Genomic DNA, 24,253 nt, shown 5'->3' on the forward strand with positions numbered 1-24,253 from the left:
GCACACTCGGTGGGAGGTTGGCTTAAGTAACGCGCTGCACGACTCCCTGCCGTCGCAGAGCCACCGCAGTTTCACATTTAAAAAGAAAACCTGTCAATGTAAACACTTGCACAGGCCCTGTTGCACTCCACACACACACACACACACACACACACACACACACACACACAGATTAAAATGGTACATGGGTTGTCATTACTTTGCCCCCTGCAATTGTGGTTACAGGCATTTAAGCTTTCACATAGTCGCTGTTATGGTAATAGAGCCTTCTGCGTATCCATGCTCATGCTACCTACAGCCAGTTAACAATATGAATTTCCTCATATATTTTCTTCCGCACTGTATATGGGATTGTAGTTTCCGTGTAGCGACCAGTGTGAGAAGCGAAGGACGGGGGATTGAGAGAGAATTTGTGCGTGTGTGAGGCTGCGAGGGAGTGTGACTGGGAGTGTTTTTCTCAGATAACCTCAGTTTGTTACTTTTTGATCCTGGTAAATTAAGATAAGAGGCTTGGTTAATTAAACTGTCACATGGCAATACCTTGAGGAATTGCAGGCCAGTGCAGCTTTAATTGGGTGCCCGCTATTGTCCCTGCGCTGCCTCCCCTCGCAGCCCTGCAGATGGGGAAAACGCCCACATGGCAACTGGTTTAATGGGGGGAAATGACTGAGGGGATGATGGAGGCGAACATTTGAACAGAGAGGAGTGGGGGCGAGGATTGTAAGTTAAGATCGAGGAACATTGAGAACACTCGTGTTACAGCGTGTGCCTCCCCCAGCCACAATACACTCTACACTCCAAACCCCCCCACACACTACTAACTAAGCTCCGGCTGTGTGATGATTGAGGGAGAGAGATATGCTTCAAAAGTCTCCATGACAGGGTGAGAATCAGGTTAGGACCGAGATCCCAGTGTGCTTGGATGAGGGTTGTGTAATATATACATTGCACTAATCTCAGTTGTGCGCTGGTAGCAAGGCAGCGCTCCAAAGCCCCAAGGACGATGTCAGCAAGCTCGGGATGCATCTGTAATTACCAGCAGCCAATTAACAGCTGACCTCACAGTCCCACCTCAGACCACAACAAAGATCTATTATGGTGCGTTTGAAGGCTTTGCAGTTTAAACAGATGTACGCGGTGGATCTTTATGCAGTGCTTATGGGGTGTTTGCATGCTCCCGTTGGGCGCACGCACGCGCTTCATTGCTATTCCCTTCACGGCGACAGGATAGTGAGGTGTATTGCAGATGTGCTGCAATAGGTGCTCGTCCCTGATCAATACGTTGTTATTGCTGTGGTTTTGCACCAGGTTTTGCGCCCTGGAAGCTTTCGTGTCATTTCCATTCCACTGATGCTTTTCTGAGGAGCCATACAATGCATCATACTTGGGTGGTAGAAACAGGAAATGTCTGCAGCTGCATTCCCTAAAATAAGCACGACATAAGTGAGATTTCCTTGTAATGTATGCGACACGGCGAAAATTATGGGGGGGCTGGATGCTTTCTCTCATACTGGAGAAGCATCCTGGATCCTAGAAAGCGTGACACACACTCGATGAAAACATTTCTCCATCTGTCCCTGAAAATGATCAAAATCTGCCTTGATTAAAATCTTCGAAATCTGGGTGATGATTTACACACACATACACACACATACACGCACATACACGCACATTCACACACACTCCACCCACACCGCGCTGCCTCTCATTCCCTCACTAGAGCGGATGAAAGAGGATGAAGTTTTGAGCCTCTGGATAATCTAGTTCCATAGATTGTGATAATGCTGCTCAGGATGATCATGTGGATGAGACTCAGTTTGGGCCTGTGTGTGTGTGTGTGTGTGTGTGTGTGTGTGTGTGTGTGTGTGTGTGTGTGCGGGCGCACTTGTGATGAACATGAACACACTCTGTGGTGCTCAAAAGAGAAGAGGCCTGACAATAGATGACTGAGTCATTGTGGAACATATAGTCCTATGGAAAACACACAGCACTTCACTATCTTATCTTTTCACCATGAACTCGATTTGAACTGCTAAATTATGACCACTTGAACCTGAATATATGAATATACTGTATGTAGTAATTTTGCAAATACCAGTGAAATGTGACACACCTGCTTTATCAAAGGGCCGAGTTTAATTCTAAATGCACAACATTAACTGTAAGATCACTGTGCTTTAACTTTGTGGTCTCTGTGTAATCTTCCTTGTTCCTTGGCTGTTCACACCCAGTTTGTTGTTTGAATCGACGGTGAGCTTAAGCCCTGCTGAACTCTCATTTTAGTCAGAAGTTCCCCCGCTCCACATGGTCTCGTCCCACCGTAATCTGTGTCTGGTGTTGGTGTCCAGCTGTTCCATCAGCACGACAAGTGGTTCAGGAAGCTCTCTCATTGTTCACTGACCAATCACAAACACACCAGAATGCTGTCAACAAGCATTTTCCACCCAGTGGTTCGTATTCGCCTGCACCTGTGGTTTTAGCCCAGAGGGCACGGGATGGGGGAATGGGGGGAGGGCGCAGATTCTGGGTGGGGGGTGAGGGCGGGCATCGGGGTGGAAAGGCAGGCAGGTCTGGGATTAAGCTGTGTTTCTGGTTGTGGGGAGATAGATAGCGATAGATCCATTGTGGGGTTCTCCCCATTTTTTTGTGTGTCCTGCATCAGAGCACAGCTGAGCCCCACCAGCAGAATTTGCATTTTTATCATTTGCATGAAACCATCGCAGCTGGGAGGCAAAAACATACGGTTGCATCTGCACAAAGCATTTTCATCATTTGTTAAATACAAACAAACAAACTTGACTATAGTAAAGTAGTGGATGTAGTTCACAAGACTTTATGCGGAACACATATAGGTCTTAACTTTGGACATCAGAACAAGTGAAGCATTAGATGTTTGAAATATGTTAGAATGGAAAACTTACACTCACGCTGCACTCATCACCAACATGCTGTAACACAGTATCATGCTGCAGTAGAGAGGCTATACTGTGGAGTGTACTAGAATAGATATACACTGCACTGCAGCGCTTTACTGGCGTGGGTTGTGAATCTTATCAGGCAGAGTTGTGGTAGTGGATTGCGTGTGTGCGTGAATGTGTGTGTGTGTGTGTGTGTGTGTGTGTGTGTGTGTGTGTGTGTGTGTGTCTGTGTGTGTGTGTGTGTGTGTGTGTGTGTGTGTGTGACTGTTTGTGTGTGTGTCCAGGCCCCTCTGGAGTCCATTAATCCCAAATCTAACAGACTTACTGCAGAGGCAGCCTTTGATGTGTGCCGAATCCCTCTGGAATATTGGATGCTGCATCCATAATATAAACTTCCTTTTCTGTCGTCAGGAATACATTGCTGTGTTTTTCCCGGCTGACGCTGTGATCGTCCGGCAGCACAGGTGGTTGCCATGTTGTGACTTTGTTCAGGTGTATTTTTTGCCACTGCTGTGATCAGTGATTTTACATCTCTGAGTCCATATAATCCCATTCTTATCTGGCGTAAGCCTTCTAATCTTTGACCCTAATCTTAAACCGGGACATAGAATCACTCACCGCAGATTGAGGAGGGGTTGTTTTTCTCACCTTCAAAAGCAATGCAATCGTTTTTTAATAAAGGACAGAGGTCCTCTAGCTTCTGTTTTTTCAGACGCTGGGACTGAGAGGTGTTTATTGCCATATATTTCTATTTGTATATGTTTTATTGCGGTGGCCTGGACTTGAACTCAGCGTATTTTAAAGCCTCATACTCATAACCCGCCTGTCTCAGGAGTGAAACAGATGGAGAGGCAAAGAAAGTATAAATTAGATAGTGAGATGGAAAACACATTTTCTATTTGAAATGATTATCCCCCCTGACGGGCAGACTAATAGACCGTTATTGCATTTCCGTCAGTTTCTTTTAATCTAATCATACTTATAAACAGACGAGCGAGAGTGTTGTGTGTGTGTGTGTGTGCCAGCGCGCGTGTGTTTATCCACACAGAGACAAAAGCAACCAGTGTCTAGACAGCAAACACCAATTTAGCCGAGGCATGGAGGAACATCGATGCTAAAGCAATGTTGCTGAAACACAAGGCATGCTCCTTGTGCGGCGGCATGGAGAGGAGCCGGCAGTGACAGACAGAGCGCGGGAGGAGGAGCAGAGGGGCTGGCAGAGCTCACTGTGGCTAATACATCCAAAGTGTGTCAGTTAGCTCACTAAATGTGTTAGGCCCCAGGGCAAGGAAAGCCAACACCATCGACTCAACATACCTCTCCCTCCACCTCTCCACTTAGCCTCTGCTCAACACCTGCCAATACCCTTTGGGGAGCGACACCGCTGTTCATTGGCACCATTGATCAGATGCCGACGTGTTAAGTTTACAGTTTTCTTGCCGCGCGTATTCGTCTCCAGGTGACGCGCACCGGTGGATGAAGCTCATGATGAGCAACAGCGTCACAGGTGCGGCGTCTTCACACTCCACCCCTTCACCTTCCGTTGGGTTGCTGTGTTGAGCAGCAAGTGGGGCAGAGCATGAATGCATTTCATTACCTCAGGTTGTGATAGGGTTTGAGTCGTTCTTTAAGCAGTATCAGTGTCAGAGACAGCGCAAAGGAACTGAATACATTGAACACGTGCGATTCATTTAAGCCAAATCTGGTTTTACGATTCTTCTTTATTAAATCAGAGTAATGCACTTTTATTTACATTCATCTAAGGCGAGAGTGAATGCTAGACTTGTGAAACACGGATGGAGAGGTGCCGTTTGCTTTGCAGGTTAATTCTGAATAACAACAACCAATAGAGATGCAATTCGTCAGTGCATCTTTTTTGAATCCAGTCAGGTCCAGTTTCATCTCTGCACTCTGCAGCTTGTTCCCTATAATTCAAAATGTTGAAATGGTACATGAAACTCGGCATTTCTTATATTTTTCCCACAGCCAGAATCACCTTGTATTTTTTCCAGCATGTTGAGACTTTCCTCGTAGCCCCAAGTCAAGAATATCCTTCAACCATGTGTCTGACTACCATTCCAAATACTTTCCACAAGGTTTCAGCCCCCTGTTCGATTGCATTAGGCTTGCGTGTCATGGCTCCTGACATGCTGTACCTACCCGCTGACTTTTTATTGAGTTTGAGCAGTTTGAGCCACTAAGGGGAAAGTATTGGCAGTGGCAGCTGGAAGCCAAATATAAGACTAACTGAATTCACCCTTCCGCCTTTTCTCCTGCAAATAAAACACATATATCTGTTGTGAGTCCGTGTCTCGGGAGGTTAATCAGATTCATCCTCGTAAGAGTTCAAAATAAAAATAAGATAACAACATACCGTTGGCTCTGTTGTTTTGTAGAGCCCATGCGTGCAAGTGTTGTGCTACAGTAATGTTGTGATGAGACAGAGAATCACAAACACTTTGCTTAATCCCGCTAAAGCAGCACACATGGGAGCGATTACTTGCACAAAGCCACGACACCCTGAGTTATTCAAATCCCTTTGTTTCAAAGAGAAACAAATGGAGAGGATCAATAGAAGAATGTGATTGAATTCAGCAAATATGACAGGCTCGTATGCTGTCTGGTGTATTGTGCAGATTGCCCGTGTGAAGCCTCGACAATGGCAAATGTGTTTATCTGTGTTGTTTGAGGCTGGTCATCAGTGCAGAGTCACTGGATCTCATTTTAGGAAGTAAATCCAATCAGTTTAAAATGAGATCCCACAAATGTAGAGTGTTGGAAATAACATCATTATAATAACATGGCTAAAATGGAAAAGCTGTTGGAGCGAAGGACATCAAAGGATGACCCTCTGTGAATTAGCAACAAAAGGATTTCCTTCATTTTTTTTTAATAGGCTGTTGTAAAGCAGGTTCTTCCTCGGCTAGAAACAAGATTTCAGTAATGAGCTGGTGACTCATAGATTCTCTAAGCTTAATTTTTTTTAATTTCCTGCCCTGTTCTCTCTCCCTGTTTCTTCCCCTCTCTCGCACACTTTTCTGGTACTTACCGTCTCTGTAAATGGGCCAAGGCTACTTTCTTGCAGTCTACTGGGGGAAGGAAGTAGATTAAGACTATTAACAGGCAGCAGGATGCAGATCAGCCTTTGTGGTCTCTGGTCTCTTGTCTGGGCCGCACTTGGCTCTCTCCTAAGGCCCTTCAGTTATTGACACCTTTGGAAGATGATGCGTGGTTTTTCTCTGTGTGTGTGTGTGTGTGTGTGTGTGTGTGTGTGTGTGTGTGCGGGAGGAGGGGTGGGGGTTTGAGTAACTGAATCAGCTCCTTTGATTCTAACAAATCCACCAAAATATAATCTAAGGGTGTCACGCTGCGACCAAAGAGGCACAAAAACACATTCTCCCTTTTCTCCAGACGGCAAACACGAAGTTGAAGTGAGCAGAAAGTGGAACGTGTTGACATCCAGTGTCTGTTTGTGTTGCTTATGAGCGAACATGCTGAGAGACACACACACACACACACACACACGCAGATGAGGAACACGCGCACACACCGACACAGAGGCAAACTATCTTTAGACGACAAACCGCCATACAGCCTGGCTAAAGAGGGAAGGCATAAACAAAGGGGGAGGAAAAGGGAAAGGCAGACTGGAAGCCTCCTCTGTCATGGTGCAATCCCCCATGTCCTAATTACACAAGCTTAGAGGAAACGGAGGATTAGCCACTGATTCACCACACTTCTCGCCTCATCTTCTAATAAGCCCCTCGCTCGTCTCCTTGCCACCCTTTGTGCCACCCTCAGTCTCTCTCTGCAGGTGAAGGGAGAGAGACGCAACAACATTATTTTCAGTTCCGTGTAATCGCACTTGTTAGAACATCTGCCTCTGTAATACTGGAAACTATGGCGAAAGTGCACATTTGTTTAATCAGCTTCCGTCACTTTATATTTACATCTTAGACATAGTGCATCGTTTCATCTCATAACAGTGATATCTGCCAGAACTGTGTGGGTGAGGACAGGTTGTTTTCTCAGGTTTTCACGTCTTTCCAAAGCTGTGATGAAAGTAACGTTACACATTGAGCGCCAATATAAATGAGTGTGTACATAACAAACACCTCGTGCATAAAATTGTTGTCGGTTTGAAATTAAGAATTAACCACTGCTCCTAGCGACCAACCTTTGTGTGTGGCTTATAATGACAATAACAGGAAACAGGTCGGCTGGTTTGTGTGTGTGTGTGTGTGTATGTGTGTGGGTGTGTGTTGTGTGGATGTGTTTTCACCCACCTTCCTGAGGCCTTCTCTCTGATGGTAAAGTCAAAGTCTTTCTATTAAAGTCATGATGATCAGATGGATGGCAGACGTGTCCCAGAGTTGTTTTCCGTGTGGACATTGGGACTTTGTTCCTCTCAGAAGACGTTTCCCTCCATTAGAATGCTCCTGTGCTTCCTGGGGTCAAGCCTTGGTCACCTTGCTGTTTGGATGATCTGGAGTTTGTTCGTTTTGCTTTTGATTACCTCAAGTCTCTGAAGGCATAAAGTCTGCCAATCTCTCAACTGAGGGGACGTTTAGTGCTGCATTTGGATGCGTGGCCACGTCCTGGGTAAACAGAATGGAAATGCCGGGCCTGGCATGATTGGTTTGTCTGTGATCAAAAGGGGGTCTTTAGACTCTGGTGCAGGATTCTCAAGTGAAGGATAGAAGTTTTATTATCTGTTTTCAAATAGTCTAGTAAGCAGGTCTGTTTCCTTGATTAGGTTTGGTGTTGTGAGGAGGATTATTAACGTTTTATGCATCTGCTCTGTGCAGCCTAGTGCAGCCTTACGTGTTCAGAAGTTGCTGAAAAGTCCTCGATTACCACTCGTGCCAAATCTTATTTCTAATTTCAGCCCCTGTGGTTGTTATTTTGCAGTTAATGTAGCCATCATCCGAACATTTAAGGGGTGAGAAGTTGAGTTAAGGAGTCTGCTGTAGCTGTCTAGAATGTGAATCACAGAACAGTCAGAATGAGAAGTAAAAAGTTTTAAAATGTTGAAGTTGAAGCAGTGATCTACTTTGTCTGACTGCCATATTGATTTGCCCTTAACTAGTGTGGGTAGTGAATGAGCCAAGCTGCAGTATGCAGAATGAAAAACAGAAGAGATAAAATGCTTCACTCCTAAGTTTTTACTCCTCTGTGCTGCAAAACCCGCACATGAATGAGAACACCTGAAATGCGAGCGAAGAGGTTACACAAACATTAGTGGGAATTTTCTAAAGAGCTCTGTCACACTTGGTTATAGATAAATATCAGTTTGCCAGTTCTCAGCACTTTTGGGTCTGGAGTAGATTCCCATAGTCGCTGATGAACCGTTGGACCGGTTTATCGAGTGTCTTTTTTGTCCTACTACGACGTTTGATTGCCAACAGATAACAGAGATATGGTGAGAGTTCACCAAGTTGTGTCAAGGCTGACCTCCACAAACAATTAAGCGCCTGTTTAAGCCTTTGATAAATGAGATAGTGGCAGGTAGATAGCGGCTCAGCGGTGAATGAACGCTTGTGCAAACCTGGCTCACTGCTTTTCACACACAAGTGCGCAGTGAAAACCTACAGATACAGTGAAAGAGTCCCATTGAAAAGGAATCAATACGCCTTCGTGTTGAACACTTACTGGTACAGGCTCTGTCTTAGTGCACATTCCTTTGTGCTCTATCCAGATACACACTCGTATGCACGCAGAACCGTTGCGAAAGGAGGGCTTATGATTTTTGTTGTCTTTGTTGTGGTTGAGAAGGACCATGTACTATTGTGTCTTCAGGGCCCCCATGCTGCTTGACGGAGCCTCCAGATGTCCCTGATCACTCCAACCCTCATACTTTTCCTGCCACCCACAGCATTCAGCCCTGCTTGCTCATCATTGATTAGGCTTTGTGTGTGTTTGTTTTTGTTGAATATGAGCTCCCACTCCTCTTCCTGCTCCGTCTCCTGCTCCTCCTCCCCCTCTTGGGTTTTATCCCTCTCTCCCTCTCCCCCGTGCGTAGATTCTCTGTCCTCAGGGTATTCTTTGAACAACTTAGCCTCGGCATTAGCTGATGGAGGGGCCTGCAGATGGGGAGGGAAAGGCCTGAGGAGAGGACATGTTTGATCCTGAGACACATGTCCTTGATTCAGCCTCAGTATCATCAGGCAGTGCCCCCCCCCCCCCTCCCCTCTCTCACACACACACACACACCCACCACTGCTGCAAGGGTTTCCTGCTGTGCATCGGTGTTCTCCTGCCTCCTACTGTGATAAAGAGGCAGAGAGGTATCCTTCCTCTTCATTGTACTCAGCCACAGTCAGCACGACTTTTAATTAATAATATTCAGTCTTTATATTGAAAATTCTATTGAATCAAAACGTGTTTTTAAATATTTTAACCATACTGTATTTGCCAAGGTTTTTGTAAAACAAGTTTCAAATCTATTTTTACATTAATTTACTTTTGACATTTGAATTATTTTTAAACAAAAAGCGTGGAAGAGAAGTAACAACAGTATAAGTAACAATAAAAGGTCAAATTTGATTAGAATATCCGGTGAGTTATATAGAATGTGGTGGATAATTCCATTGCATTAGCAGTGGCATCATTGGAATCCATCTCTCTCTCTTCCTGGGTGTTTGTATCCTTAGTGCAGGTTATTTGTTCCATTTCAGAATGTTTCCAGACCCTTTTAAATTCATATATTATATGCGGCAGGGTCAGGTTTTAGCCATCTAATGGTAATGCATTTACTGGCAACAGCTAACAGGATGTGTAGTGGATGAATCTCTGCCCTTTCCTCCATGCCCTCTGGTGTGACTCATAAGACAGCCACCTTCAAGTCCTCTGGTATTTTTATGAAATGCCAAAAGGTGTTTTCAGAAGGAAGTCGTGTGCTACCTTTCCTTTGGTTAAGTCTCAACCCAGCCGTTGCACTTGCAGTGGGTCTGGTTCCAAACCAACTCTGTGTGTGTGTGTGTGTGTGTGTGTGTGTGTGTGTGACTGACATGAAGTAAACACCATAGATTACCTATAACACATGAAATGGAAAAGGTTGTGAAATATCAATGCGATCCATCACATTCTCACGTTGACATGGTGAAGATTAGCATGATCAAAATGCCATTTATTTTGCTATTAAGCCCTCTGAAGGCTGCACATCCTCGCTTAATGTGAAGAAATATGTGCTTTTCAAGGTTGTCTTTTAGTAGCTTCACAGCGAGGAAAGGATCCCATTCCATCTTGCTCCCACCCACAGAAATGTCTAACCAATCAGAAGATCAGGCATCAAGTGGCGTTTCCTGATATCTTTTCTTTTGTTTGGGTTTTTTTCTGTGTGAAACTGAAGCGAGCCAAGCGGTTAATGCAACTTTTAGTCTGATTGGAGACCAAACTAAACAAACCACAGGTCTGAAAATGCCCTTTAGAGGTCCTGATAACACTTTCATCAGAAGAGGGAAAAATCTATTTCACTCAAAAGTAACATTTACACTTTTTGATAAAACAGCTAAATGAACCGTAACCTAACATAAAAACTAAGTCCCATTGCAAACTGGTGAGAGAGTCATTCTGAGAGTAATTGTGTTCTTTTCAGAGCAACAATGCTGCGTCAGATAAAAACCTGCATGTCTGGTTTGACAAGAACCATCAGAAAATAACTCTTCAGACTGCTGATGTGCTGCAGACGAGCGACCTGAGACACCGTCATATATTTACTAAACATTAGACTCAGGCAGAGCAGAGAGTCTCATCTGTGTAGCTCAAATATTTAGTCACCTTGATTGGCTGAGAACTCTGGGGGTGCGCGGATCTGAGCTAGATAGCAGTAGGTGAGGAGATTAGAGGCTTGCGCACACACACGGAGACACACATACGCACGCGCTCACACACACACGCACACACACACACACTGCTGACACACACTGTGAGCCCCCTCAGGTGAACAGGTGCAGTCATGGTCTATCACAGATGCTCTGCACAATTCGTCAGCTGCCATTCCTCCTGTCCACCTTTGGGCTGGTCGGGGGACTTTCACACAACACCTCGACACACTCACACACACACACACACACACACAGTTTGTCTTAGATCCTCCTCCACTCACACACTGTAGTACCTCCCAGAACTACCTAACGACTACCCAGGTGCACCATCTGGTACTCTGCCAAACACTATTGTGACTAAACTTTTTTACTTTTCGATCCCCCTTGTTTCTCAGCGCTCCGCCAAGCTTATCGGTTTATTCTGTGGGTATTGAGCTTGCTGCTGCTTTGCTAGCAATAGCCTGTGTGCACAGCTCTCCCCTCTATCTCCCTGGATACCAAAGTGTGTGACACTGGGACATTAATCACAGGCCTGGGTAATAAAGCGAGGAGGGATGGGCAGGTAGGGCCATGGGGGCAGGCGCCTGGAGGGAGGAAGGGGTGTTTAGGGAAATCACACTATGCTTTATGACACACACAGATGACAGTCCCACTTTTACACACACAGGATTTGGGGTGGATTCCTCACACACACCGCGACAGACCAACCCCCACAGCCACATATCCAGATGCGTACATGTCCAGGGAGTTTGTACTATAGCAGTTTGAGAGATTAAACCGCGGGGGGAGACAGTTTGTTAAAATTAAGGGGAATGCACAACTTGGGATTTATGGAAAGGTGAACATGGACTTTCTGTTGGTTGAGACGGAGCTGTGCACCTGCAATAAATCACCTGCAAACGCGCTACACCACTTCTTCTGGGTGGAAATCAGAGCAGTTCCTGATCTGGAGATTAAGTGTAAGGATCAATAGAAGGAGCAGAGTGATTCTCTAACATGCACTCAAACTTGTTCAAACAGCAATTAAAAGCAAAATAAATGTGATGAAGCTGTTTACAGTGCATGCATGCATAGAATCAACCAGAGTCCACCACCTTCTGACTTAATATGACACATTGCGCAATCACATATCGGGGCGAAGCTGCTCACTGTGGAAAATCAGGTGGCGCACTGCGATTAAAATGTTTACATGCCTGAATAAATTTGATTTACTAATGCATAATCTAGGTGTGTTACTGAGGGTAAGCATACCAATTACAATGCCACTAAGTTGTTAACAAGATGTCTGAGAAAGCTGATTCATGGCCTTAATCGCATTATAATCAAAGTTTTTAAGTGCCTGTAAACATATTGACTAAAACAGCTGTCTGAGAAACAAAATGTCATGACACTATTACTCTCGTGACGGTAATAAAATGTGAGTCTTTATTATTATGTGCTGAATGTCAACTGACTGTGCTCAGGGGACTTAACTGTATCAAAGTATTTTTTTTTAAATTTTCTTTTGGGTTGTTGGATTTTTTTTAATATCCTCTCATTCCATCTTGACATTTTAGTGTACACACTGGGTCATGAATCATGGCTGGTGGGACTGTGATAGTGGATAGTTTTTCCTGTGTGTGTGGGTGTGTGTGTGTGTGTCCACGTTCCTTTGCATCTGCCTCTGGATTCTGCAGCATTAGTAAGGCTGAAAAATGAGGCACCAATAATAGTTTCCTGTTCTTGTAAAACTCTAAAACTACAACAGAGCTTCTGTGCTCCAGATCCTCAAAAGGACTGCAGGCAGTGCCGCGTTTTGTTGTTTTTTTCCAAAAGCAATTTAAAATATAAATCTCAGAATTAACAAAGGATAACAGAAAAGTTACAAACATTGCAACTCTAACTTGTGACCTTTGTGTTCAGAGTGTCTTTATTGTAACTAAACAAAAATACGAATGCAACTTTGCCTTTTTTAACACACACACACACACACACACACACACTGCATCCTTGAATTTGTATGCTTTATTGGAATGGGTTGTTTGTTTCTCTAAATTCATTAACTTGTTTATTTGTAGTTCCATTTAATACATATTTCATTTCTCTTAAAATAATCTCTTCAGTCTCACTTCCCTTTCTGGCTCCTTGTGGTTGTGTGTCAGTGAGTTGTGAGACGATGACAGATAATAACACTGAAGCAGGATCATTCAGTTCCCTCTTGCTACTTTATTGCTGAATTGTTTAAGGTTCTTTGCTCAGTGATATCTTTGAACAGCTTTGCCACTGTATGACTGCTTTATGTGCTCTTGGCAGCATAAGCTGAAGCAGCATAAAGTGTAAAGATACCTGGCAGCTACAAAACTGTTCTGTCTAAGTCATTGTTACACAGTCTTACTATTCTGCCCCATAGGAGTGCAATTAACCTTGCTACAGGTAGTAAGATATCTGCTCACTGAAAAAACATCCACAAATCCAAATGTGTGCATAAAGTTAATTAAACCTTTCTTCTTGGCCAAAGAAGTGTAATAGATATCTGATTACAATCAGGGATTTAGGCCAAGTGTCTAAAACAAGGCAGCAAAGATACAAACATGAACCCTGCCGACATCCTGACAAAGCAATTCGATCAGTGTTGCTGTGTGATGGCCTTCTTGTAAAAGAAACACAATCTGCCCTCTCCTCTCCAAAGTCTGATGTCTTCTGCTCATTGTTAAAACAGGGTAATCTGAATGTTTTCTATCTTTGTATTGTATCCTGCCTTTTCGCTTTGCTCTCCTTTGGTTCAGGGTCAGTGTGATTATGAGATGTGCTGTCTTTTTCAAGGTGTGTTTGTGCAGAAAATGAGATTTGGGAATAAATTTACCTTCTGCTGTCCGGGATTCAGCCATACAATATCTGCACCCAAGATTACAACCGGGATAGAAAGTGGACGCTAAAAGATTTAGAAATTCTCTATGTTACGTCTCAAATATGTGACATAAATAATAATAAGAATCAACGTTTTTGTGTTGCGGGATACAAAACCATCACATGTTAGATGAAGGATATGATTTGACAGATAAATAATAAGAAGCTCTTAGGATAATCCCCATTTACATTCAAACTAATAAATAATGCATGATTGCGAGATAAAATCACTGATTGAGAGACAAATCAAATTGTGTCACATTATTGGAACATTCCTCCGTGTGTAATTTGTCTTGGAAAATACAATACGGACATGGAAACTGGAGAGGGAGAGGTTGTGCACAGTTCTAATAGCCAAATCATCATCACAGGCAAATGTGTCCTTGGTGGAGTGTTTCTGTTGGCCATCCTAAGAGAGCAGGGGGAGTAATAGTGGGGGGTGAGGGGAGAGAGAGAGAGAGACAGAGAGAGAGAGAGAGAGAGAGAGAGAGAGAGAGAGAGAGATGAATGTCACCCCTGCTCTCATATGTCATATTGTTAGCCGTAGACTTGAGGAGAACGCCTCAAGGTTGAACGTGCAACTGAGACATGAATAATCTATCAGAGGTTTCCTCCAACTAAATAGAGGGAAATATGTCTGCATGGATTATTTATGATTTAATATGCATCCAGTGAATGGACAATCACCTCTAAGAGCATGAAGACATCGCAGAGGCCAAGTTAATTGTGTATGTCTGGAGTGCATGCAGGCTGAGCGTGTGAAAGGCAGTGCATGTCAGAGCTCGGTTACAAGTTGGGTCTATATTTTTGGCTTTGTGATGGATTGTAGTAATAGTCTTTTCTGCTTGGTGAGTGTATTCAGGTTTGTATTATTTATGTAAAAGCTTCCGACCATATCATCGATCTTTGCGCCATGACATTTTTGTTTTTTCCTCCTGAAATCTAAATTCACACAGTGCACATGCACGGGCGCGCAGACAAACACTTGTGTGGGTGTATGCAGACGACTTCTCCACACCATTTACATTCGGTCCATCTCAAAACTGGGCTGACCTGCACTCTTCCTCTCACCTCATTTCCTCTCCAGATGACTTTTCCAACATGGGAAATGTCAGGCTTTCTTTGCCAGTGCTGTTTGGCCTTCTTCAAACATTTGTGAAGTGTTAACCTCATCCCTACAGCTTAGGAGGGCAGTCTCCAAAGGAATCTACGCTGCTGACCCACAACGCTGCAAAGACGGTCCAGCCAAGTGCACTCAAGAACATCCACTGAGCCTGATCTCTCGCATCAAATAAAGATTGTATTAGTCCCACGATTGTGGTCTTAAAAGCAGCACTCTCACCATGCTGTAAAGGTCTATGCATCCCATAATGGAACTGATGGGGTGGCTTCACAGCTCCCAGCAGTAATGTTGTTATCTTGTCACATTTAGTTTAGTTTAATAGTGGCATTGCTCTGCCTTAAAAATAAACCCACAGCGCACATTTTCACTCCCCCTGTTCTAACCCTCAGAGCACCACCTATAGTATGTGGTTAGAGTTCAAACCATAACAGGCTTCATGCAGGAAAATAAATTACATTTCTTTAAAAAATGGATCAGGCCCCATATTTAATATATGAGACTCATCAAGCAGCATCAATAATATTCCGCTGGAGGAGACGGAGGGCGAGAGGAGAGGAAGCCGTTCTCTTTGTAAATGCTTCATTTATATTTTTTTCAGTTTTTAGTATGAAAATTGCCGTCTGTCACTTTCAGCACTGGAGTGTTATTAGACGATGTAAACGCGCAATTGCAACGAATATCGAGCTGCTGTGAATAGACTCAATTCGTCCTGACAAAGACGCCGACCACAGTTCTGTTTCAGTCTGTTTGTTTTGGAGTGTTGCTCTAAAGTGCAAGCATTCAGTAATGTCAATTTATAAGTGTGGCGCTTATGTTCTTTTTCTTTTGCCTCCACAAACAGGCAGAAATACATAAAATATCTCAAAACTAATATTCAAATTAGCCGAAGATGATTGCATTTCTTTCTAAGCGTGTCTGCCGGCAACCTTTGGATCGCCACTGAATACAGTTGTAGTATTGTCTCACCCACATCTTCTTTAAGTTTACATTTCTCAGCTAATGGAATGATTAAAGAAGGCCAGTAGCATTTGTAAGCGACGTGTTTTAATAACAATATAAATATGTCAAGAGCAAACGCCAGAGATATTAGTTCATTGTACTTAGTCACAACTGCTAGGATCATGTCTTTCTGTTTGTCTCTCTTTCTACTCAGCCAATGGAAAGATTCTATTTGTAGAACAACAGATGCTCAGGTTTTGAGTGTGTGTGTGTGTGTACTCGCGTGTGTGTGTGTGTGTATTTCCCCTCATGCTCAAGAGGAGGAAAAATCTGCTCCTCTCTATTTTATTATTATTTTTTCTAGCCAAGTCCTGGATCTGTTTGACACAGGCGCACATAATCAGCCAGAGTGTGCATCCTCCTGAATAGGGATGAAAGAAGGGAACACACACACTCAGACACACATGCGCGCACACACATGGGCACACTCAGTCATACACACATGAGCAGACACACACACAACAACAAGTGCACAAATAAACAAGCACAAACACACAAGAAGGAACACAAGCCATTTGGCACAGTGTCTCTGTCTAGGGAGGGCTTCAAAGCTCACTGACATGAATTTATGATAACAGCACTATGCCTTTGCCAAACCTCAACTGTTGTTGTTTTTCCCTCTCCCTCTCCATCCCGTCTGTATTCTCTGCCATCCTCTTCATCAGAGCTTTGGAAAATGCATATCCTCCCAGCAGGTGTCCCCCAGTCCCTTGGAAAGGTGCACGTGTGTGTCTGTGTTTGGGATGGGACGTTCTTAGCTTGGCTCCACTTTCTGCATCATTTCATTAGGCTTGGCTCTACTCGCTCAACTTTTGGCTCTGACCCTTTTACACACTTCAGTGCAGCTAAATAATAATGCTATGATTGTAGCAACTTTTCACTGTGTGGTGTTTCTCTGTTCTTTGCACACGTCTGACCAGAATTTTACTTTCTTCCCCTTCCATCCCCGACTCTTCCTTTCTCTCTGCAGATGAGGATTGTTTGAATTGTACTGAGGAGTGCCGAGTCCTGGGTCATTCTGACCGCTGCTGGATGCCCCAGTTCCCAGCCGGAGGACACCAGGCAGAGGGGGTTGACTACCGCAACAATATGTTTGTGCCAGCAGGGATGGAGACCGTATCTGAGACAGAGACCTACGAGACTGTCACGCCTAATGGCAAGAAGACATTCTGTACTTTTGGAAAAGAGCGTCGTGATCACACCATCCTGGTTGCCAATGTCAAGCCCTACTTGAAGGCGAAACGCGCTCTCAGCCCGCTGCTCCAAGAGCTCCCGTCGGCCTCCAGCAGCCCCACCAAGGGCTGCTCCACCATGTCTCCTTGCTCCTCAGTCAAAAGCCCAGCTGACGGTGCTGAAGGCAAACCTCCTCCGGCTACCTGCTCTGGCCACTATGGTCCTCCTGATGGTCAGTACCTCTCACCAACCAAACAAAGCAGGGACCAGGGGATGTACCCACCCTTGCCTCCCTCTGACCCAGTGGCTAAGGTACTCGCTGAGGCCCGGTCCAGGATCAGCCAGGAGGCAGCGAGCTCAGGTGAAATGGAGTGTGTGCTGGAGCAGGTGGAGACCGACGTGAATCGTGATGGCATGGACGCTGAGCAGGTGGTGAGAGACATCGACAAACTATTGCAGGACTGCAGAGGAAGCGAGGCCACTGGCACACTCAGGAAGTGACACAAAGGACTGTAAGAAAAAGAAGCCGGCGGTGTAGAGAAAGGAGCGGAAACCTTCTCCCAATACTCTGCAACCAAAACTGTCACCAAAACAAATCAACAAGCTCTTACACGGCTCTTAAGATAGGAGCCATTCTCACTGTATTTGTTCTCAAACTAACATTGGAAGGAAAATGAGAACCTCACAATGTCAGTCATTTGGCAGTCAGTTGGGGTGATAACGCCACCAACAACAACAACAACAAAATGATGTAATTAATGAACACAATTCTACTGAATTTATAAACGCTTTTTATTTTGGATTCCTAAGTAAATGGCAGAGGCTTGTGCCTCTGGCACCTCGCAAACTATTATCTAAGTGCCCACCAGCTCATAAGTGTTTTGTTCATGGTCTCTTGTGAAATCCTACATATCAAAGTTTGTGTAGGTGGATTTTTGTTATGTGTGATGGCCACAGACTTAGGATAAGGACTATTTATGGTCAGACCTGACAATCGATGTAGAAACAGAGAAACAAAGTCTGATGTGTTTGGGACAGTAAAAGACTGACATACGCTGAACAACCTTATCTTTTCTGACTTCAATATTGTATGTTTAACGTGAAATGGATTCTGTATCTGATAATGGAGAGGCTGGGTAATCACAGTTGTGTTCACAAGGGTTTGTGATGGACTTGGGGTTGGCGGGGCCTTAGTGGTCCACTGATGGAGAATTATTAACAGTGTAACCATGTTTCACCTGTCATGTGTAGCCACATGTGTATGCTGTGTCTCTCACTGCTCTATTTAAGCATTCATGTTGCTGACTGGTGTAGCCACACTCAATTTTACACATGCGCACTACACTTGCTGATACACACATGCACTGATGCCCTGATGAAAACACGCAAACACGCAAAACACACAAATACATGTAAGTGCATACACACAAACTGGCCATCTGTGTTATTGTCTTCTACATGTACATCATCAGCTTTCAGTCCCTTGTGTATAGTGAATTATCATGTATGTGACTACGCCTTAAGGCAATCACAAGTTGTATAAAAAAGGGACATTTTTCCTCAACTGTGAAAAGATCATATCTATATGGTTATATAGATGACTATATGTATGAATTCATGTAAAGTGTCCAGATATCAACAAAATATTTATACATTTTTAGAAAAAAAAAAAAAAAGAATTGAAGAATTTCAGCAAAAGTGTCCTGGAGTTTTGATGTGGTTAAGAGCGTGGGTATTTATTCAATGACATGCAAAGGACACTGCCATTGTTTCGAAAAGAAATATCCAAAAATATAAATAGACAAAAATGTCCCTTCACCTTATCACTATACATAATATCATTATATGTGTAAATGTATTCAATTTAGATGTGTTTACATCAAAAACCTGACATATTTTTATTGATTTTACTGCAATTTCTGTGCATTTGAGCCAAATTGTTATGTGTACAAAAGCTATATTGTGTATTTTATTAAATTAATATATAGTTGTGTTGCAATATACATGGGCTTATATTGTATTTGGCAAAAGTTGCCTTAGTAGCTGTCGAACTCTGTGAGTTTGCTTTAGTTTGGGTTTTTTGTTGGTGTTTCTTTTTCTCTCTACTCTGCATCTTTGCAGGCTGGCTTCAGTGCTTTTGAGATGTCGCGTCTTTTTACCCTGAGATCCAACTGGATCACATACAATAACTGTTAAAAGCTTAATGAGCCAGCTGATCTAGACTACAGTTCAAATCAACAAAACAAAAAAGCAACAACCACAAGATAACAGTTTGAATATTTTTACTGAGCAGATTTTTACAGGGCAGCTATTTTCTTTAACAATAACTGGTATGGGTATTTTGTGTTCATTACCTTTTCACTTTGTTTCCAAAAAAGAAACCTGCCATATAGAAGGTGGAGTGGTTTCCTTGGTGATCATAAAACTGCCTTACTGTCTCTGCGGAGAGCTTGTTGTATCTGTGGAGCTTGTGACTGCTTATGAAGCCCTGGTCCACCAGAATGTGCATTTTCTATGAAGGACCAAAAGAGGTTCTTTTTCAGCAGTCTGTGTTGTTTATGTATGTACTTCTTCACAATACATGTTAGAATTCCCATACTTTGCAGAGAAACTTGACATCTGAAACTATCTGAAATTACTTTGGATTTGATGTCTTTGCTGTTTAGGTAAATGGTTTATATAACCAAGTGTCTTCACATTCAGGCTTTCTTAAAAAAAATGATACAGACATTTATTTTTGAAAACGTTGGCACATTTCGGCCACTCTCTGAAATATAAGTGCAGAGGTGCTTTTTCTAATATTCACTGACAGTTAAAGAAGCAGAACAGTAGGCTGGTAGAGTAGGTGTGTTTAGGAAAATGTGATCACACTCACCAAACTTGTGTAACACACGTCCATAGGAGGGAACAGTGACCACAGATATGTTCAATCTTGCAGACATGTTTGCGTTCTTCCTTTTTTCTTGATCATATTTTTTGCTGTCCTTCCTCAGTATCTTTTGCCTTCTTTTTTATTTTTTATTTAATTCACTCTTCATTCGCCTATTTTTCCTCCTCTTCATCCGTTTGCTCGCTCGCCTCCAAGGAGTAAAGTAACTATTGCCGTTTCTGATCGTTCTTCTGTGAAGTATTTGGGTTTGCTCTTTTCCTGGGAGCTTGCGCAGGCTCTTTTTTAGAGAGAGCCTGGGGGATGTGATGCAAGACGGAAAATGTTTATAGTTATTTTGAAATGAGCTTTTTCAGTTTTTTGCTCTCAAAAATCTGGATACATCAAGTAAGCCTGACACTAACATCATACAAATGGTAACAAACGTGATGTTCAAGGTACATACTGCAACTCGGATCCTGACAAAATGCCACACCAAACTGCTGTTATGCATACGCACACACTCATCCATGCACTTCAGCAATGCACTGCCTTTCATTTAAATGAATAGCCCTTAAAGGTAAAGTAGAGGCTGAACGAAAGGGCAAAACACTACCCAGGAAAATGTGACAGTTCCACACTTTTCTCCATGGTTTATTCTCATTTTATCCCATTGTGCACTGCCTTCACGCTGGATCAAGCATTCTCTACACTGTGTGTGTGTGTGTTGTGTGTGTGTGTGTGTGTTTCTTTGTGCTTGATTCACTTGCGTTCACTCATTGTTATAATAAAAACACTTCCCTTTTCATTTCTGCCTCCTTTGCATTGTGGATTTAATTCCAACCATTATATCTGCACTCCCTCTTTTATTTGGGCATTAATTAAAAACAGTGTGTGGTCACTGCAGGATTCCTTCCTGTTCAGCACTCAGTTTGGTTTCCACAAAATGGTCACTATCACAGTTGAGACACATTTGAAGTGCTGTCCCTTCTAATGGTATTTCCCCTGGACCCGGCCACTGTCTGTTCTCTCTGGCAACTGTGTGCTTGAAATGAGCCGGGCCCAGTGGGGTGGAAGCTATTCTTTAAAGCCATGGCCCTCTCTCAGGCTATTTACCGTCTAATAGAGCAGAAGCTTCTGAGGTCAACACATAGCTGGAGATTGAATATAATGTAAGGCCTCTCATTATTGCCTAATTACACGCTGTTGGCATGTGGTGGGATTGATCAGTGCATTACTCCAATCTAGAGCTGCATATTTTTGTCCACTTGAGAGTTCTGATTTTACTCAGTGATTAGGATGGGGCCTTGTTAAATGTGGCTAACTCACTCTGGTGTTCTTCTATGACTCACCCTCTAGTCACCGACGCAGGTACACACAGATCCAGACAGCCACTGTTTCACACACAGAGGCAACATGACATTTCGGTTAGTTAAAACAAGCACCCGGTGCTTGTCAGTGTCGTTTCCTCACCCCCAAGCCCACACTGATCGCATAGGGCTCCACGCTACAATGGGCAACTGGCGAAAAGACCAGAGACATTCATTTCTATGGATTATTTCAACTGCTATTGTCTAAAGGCTGTGTTCATTGTGATCTATCTGAAAAAAAGAAGAAAAGATTAAATAAAAAAGCAATTACTAATAATGTTTGCTCTCGTCCTTGTGAGTGTGCATTGGTTCAGGACTGGCCTTCATCCAGTTCCTTCTCTTATCCTTATTCTCTCAAGCAAGGTTAAATATTTCCTTTTAAAATACATATTACCCTTTTACTTAGAATATGTTTTTGTAATTTTACTCCACCATGTCAAATACACATACACCCCTTTCAACGTTTGCTTTGAGGAAGAGATTCTTGATTCCTCTCATTTGTTCATATTCTCACCACACAAATGATTCCTGTGCTTGTTGTGTTCTTTGTAATTGCTCAGAGGCAAATAAAATGGTATTTGAAATGATGTATACTAATGCTTCTCAGATGAGATGTTGCACCCTTCAGCGAAATTTGCATGCTGAGGCCAATTGCGAGTCTTAAACACCGGCCTGTGGTTACAGAGATATGTGCGTTGGATTTGCCTATTCAAATCTGGCTTGTTCGATTTGTTGTTTATGGCTACAAGGTGGTGCACGCTTAGATGCTTAGAGGGAAAGATGTATCTGATCTCTCCTGTGACATGGTTACATTTTCGGTATAGCTTTTAATCATGTTATTATTATGAATATTCGAATACTTCTTCATTATATAAGTATTTGACTTAAATTTACCTCACCCTAACCCTAACCCTTGGACCTGGAAGACTAAGAAGAATAGCTTAGCCTTGGACAAAACCGAGTCCAGTGAAGTACTGAAGCAGAAAGAAGACATGGCCATGAGGGTATTTAGGGCTAATCAGTTAGTTAAAATCAAGAAAACACAGTCCATTTACTCCTGGCAACACAAATGTGTCTCAGTGAGATTGATATAAATCAAAGGGACTGTGGAAATAATGATTTACTCCTGAAGAACACAGTGCTTAGTCTGTTCAGCTGTGCTCAGGCACGATGACAAGGTTTGTCTGACAGCCGAGGCTTGGCTACCTGCATGGCTAACTTGACGCTTCTCACTCACACTTCCTGCCTCCTGTCACCATCCATCCTTCTCTCTCTCACACACACACATACACAGACACAAGCTTTCATTAATTCAGTTACTCTTCATTGTTTTAGCGATAAAAGGACACAGCAATAGAATCCATGGACAGCTCTGACAAGCCTCCATTGGCATCAACAAAGCTGTCTCCCTCTGCTACACTGGTGTCACCTGCCATGTCCGACACTGGTCTGTCACATTGTCAAGTTGTAGCTTTTCCAGTTCACCTGCTCCTGCTTTTATTATCTTACCTTTTCTGTAGGCGGGACAATTCTTTTTCACTGTTGTCAGGTTCATGTGTAACCATGCAAACACAATCCTGAGAATCTGCAGGCGTAGGAGGGTGCGAGGAGCCTACCTCCAGCGCAGGACCAAACTGGTGGCGATGAGGTGGAGGGGGATGAAACGTATCAATCATACAAACGTTTGACTCTTTTTTAAAACGTAGGCAACAGCCAACAGCCAATATCCAACTCCTGATTACAGATTGAGTCTATCAAGTGTGTTAGATAGCCGTCCAGCCCTTGTGTACACGTGTACCTCTGATGGTGAGGGCCTGAGTGGTTCAGATGAGGCCCTTGATGTGGGCCTGACAGGGCTTGGTGTGGGTTTGAGTGGGGGAGCCATGGTGTTCTTCCAGGCCAGTATGGCCATCCAGGGGTCATCAGCTTTGCTTCCTTTGCTTTTTTTGCTCTCAACATCATTTCTTGCTATTGATCTTAACGGCCAACTCAACAATTCCCTTTCTGAGGCGAAGCGTTTGAATTGAGCCATCGTCTGTGAATTCCTGCAGTGCTTGATGAGAAGATAAGAATGTCATCATCGATGGGCTCAATGTCTTTCACACCAGCTAAGCACTCTTGCGTAAATCTGTAATGTTGGCACCGGCCTGACACTCATCCAGCTGGGGCCTTAACAGCTACCTTCATTGTGATGGGGACGTTCCGGGGCGCACACTGAACTTGGGCGACACCAAAATGCACCACCCCAGGCACAGATTCCACAGGTGAGTTGAATACATCACTGTGTTTGTTGATTTACTGATCTTTGGTCATGCCTCTAGGCTGTGTGTGTTCTAATTGTAGTCGAATTGCTGGAGCGGAGTGATGTGTTGGGTGCCAGCCCAGCACTGCTCTTGATACTATGGATCATGGCATCCTCATCTCCCAGCTGGAGCAATGTGTTGGCATAAAAGGAACTGACAGACGCGTCTCTGTGAGGTTGGGTGAGCTTTCATCTTTAACTCCCCTCACCTATGGGGTCCATTCTCAGTCCAGTCCTGTTTTCATTGTATGCATGCCTCCTTTAGGTACTATCTTTTAAATGATATGGCCTTTCACTCCAGTGCAATGCAGATGACTCCCAGATTTGTCTGCCATTGAAACGCAAAGCCACAACCATGCTGAAGGCCTTACTGGATTGCCTTACTGGATTGCCTGGGAAGCACTGAATTGGTTTTTGGACTCCTTGACCTCCACGGCACCCTCAGTGGTGACCCTTTGGGTCCCTATACTAAATCCTCTGTAGAAAACCTAGGAATGATTTTTGACAATAATTTTACTTTCAACGAACAAATAAATGGAGTTGGCAGAGCCTGTTTCTTTCTTCTTAAGTTCTTTAGAAATGTCGACCCTTTTCTCTCTCTCATTGAGAGGGTGAGTCATGCATTTATCTCTTTTAAAAAACATTTTTATAAAACAGCTTTTAGTCTTAAGGCAGCAGCTTGTAGTTAAAGTCATGCAATTCCAGTTGATCTACACTTATTGCTTGTTTTACTTGTTTCCTCTTATTGTTTTGGTCACGGGTTATGTGTGTTGGGTATTTACATCATGTT

General features: G+C 43.4%; 1 protein-coding gene across 6 annotated transcripts in view; it reads left to right on the forward strand.

The window, feature by feature from the left end:
- pcdh17 (protocadherin 17) overlaps positions 1-18,797 on the forward strand; it is a 51,224-nt gene extending 32,427 nt beyond the window's left edge. For all 6 annotated transcript variants that reach the window (XM_076155767.1, XM_076155771.1, XM_076155772.1 and 3 more), the window contains exon 5: positions 16,723-18,797. In XM_076155767.1, the coding sequence (XP_076011882.1) occupies positions 16,723-17,426 (704 nt within the window). In that variant the 3' untranslated portion in view covers positions 17,427-18,797. The remainder of the gene's footprint in view (positions 1-16,722) is intronic.
- The last annotated feature ends 5,456 nt before the right edge of the window (positions 18,798-24,253 follow it).

This window comes from Genypterus blacodes, unplaced genomic scaffold (genome assembly GCF_046128005.1).
Source record: "Genypterus blacodes isolate CSIRO-AG114 ecotype Tasmania unplaced genomic scaffold, CSIRO-AGI_Gbla_v1 ptg000067l_1, whole genome shotgun sequence".
Classification (NCBI taxonomy): domain Eukaryota; kingdom Metazoa; phylum Chordata; class Actinopteri; order Ophidiiformes; family Ophidiidae; genus Genypterus; species Genypterus blacodes.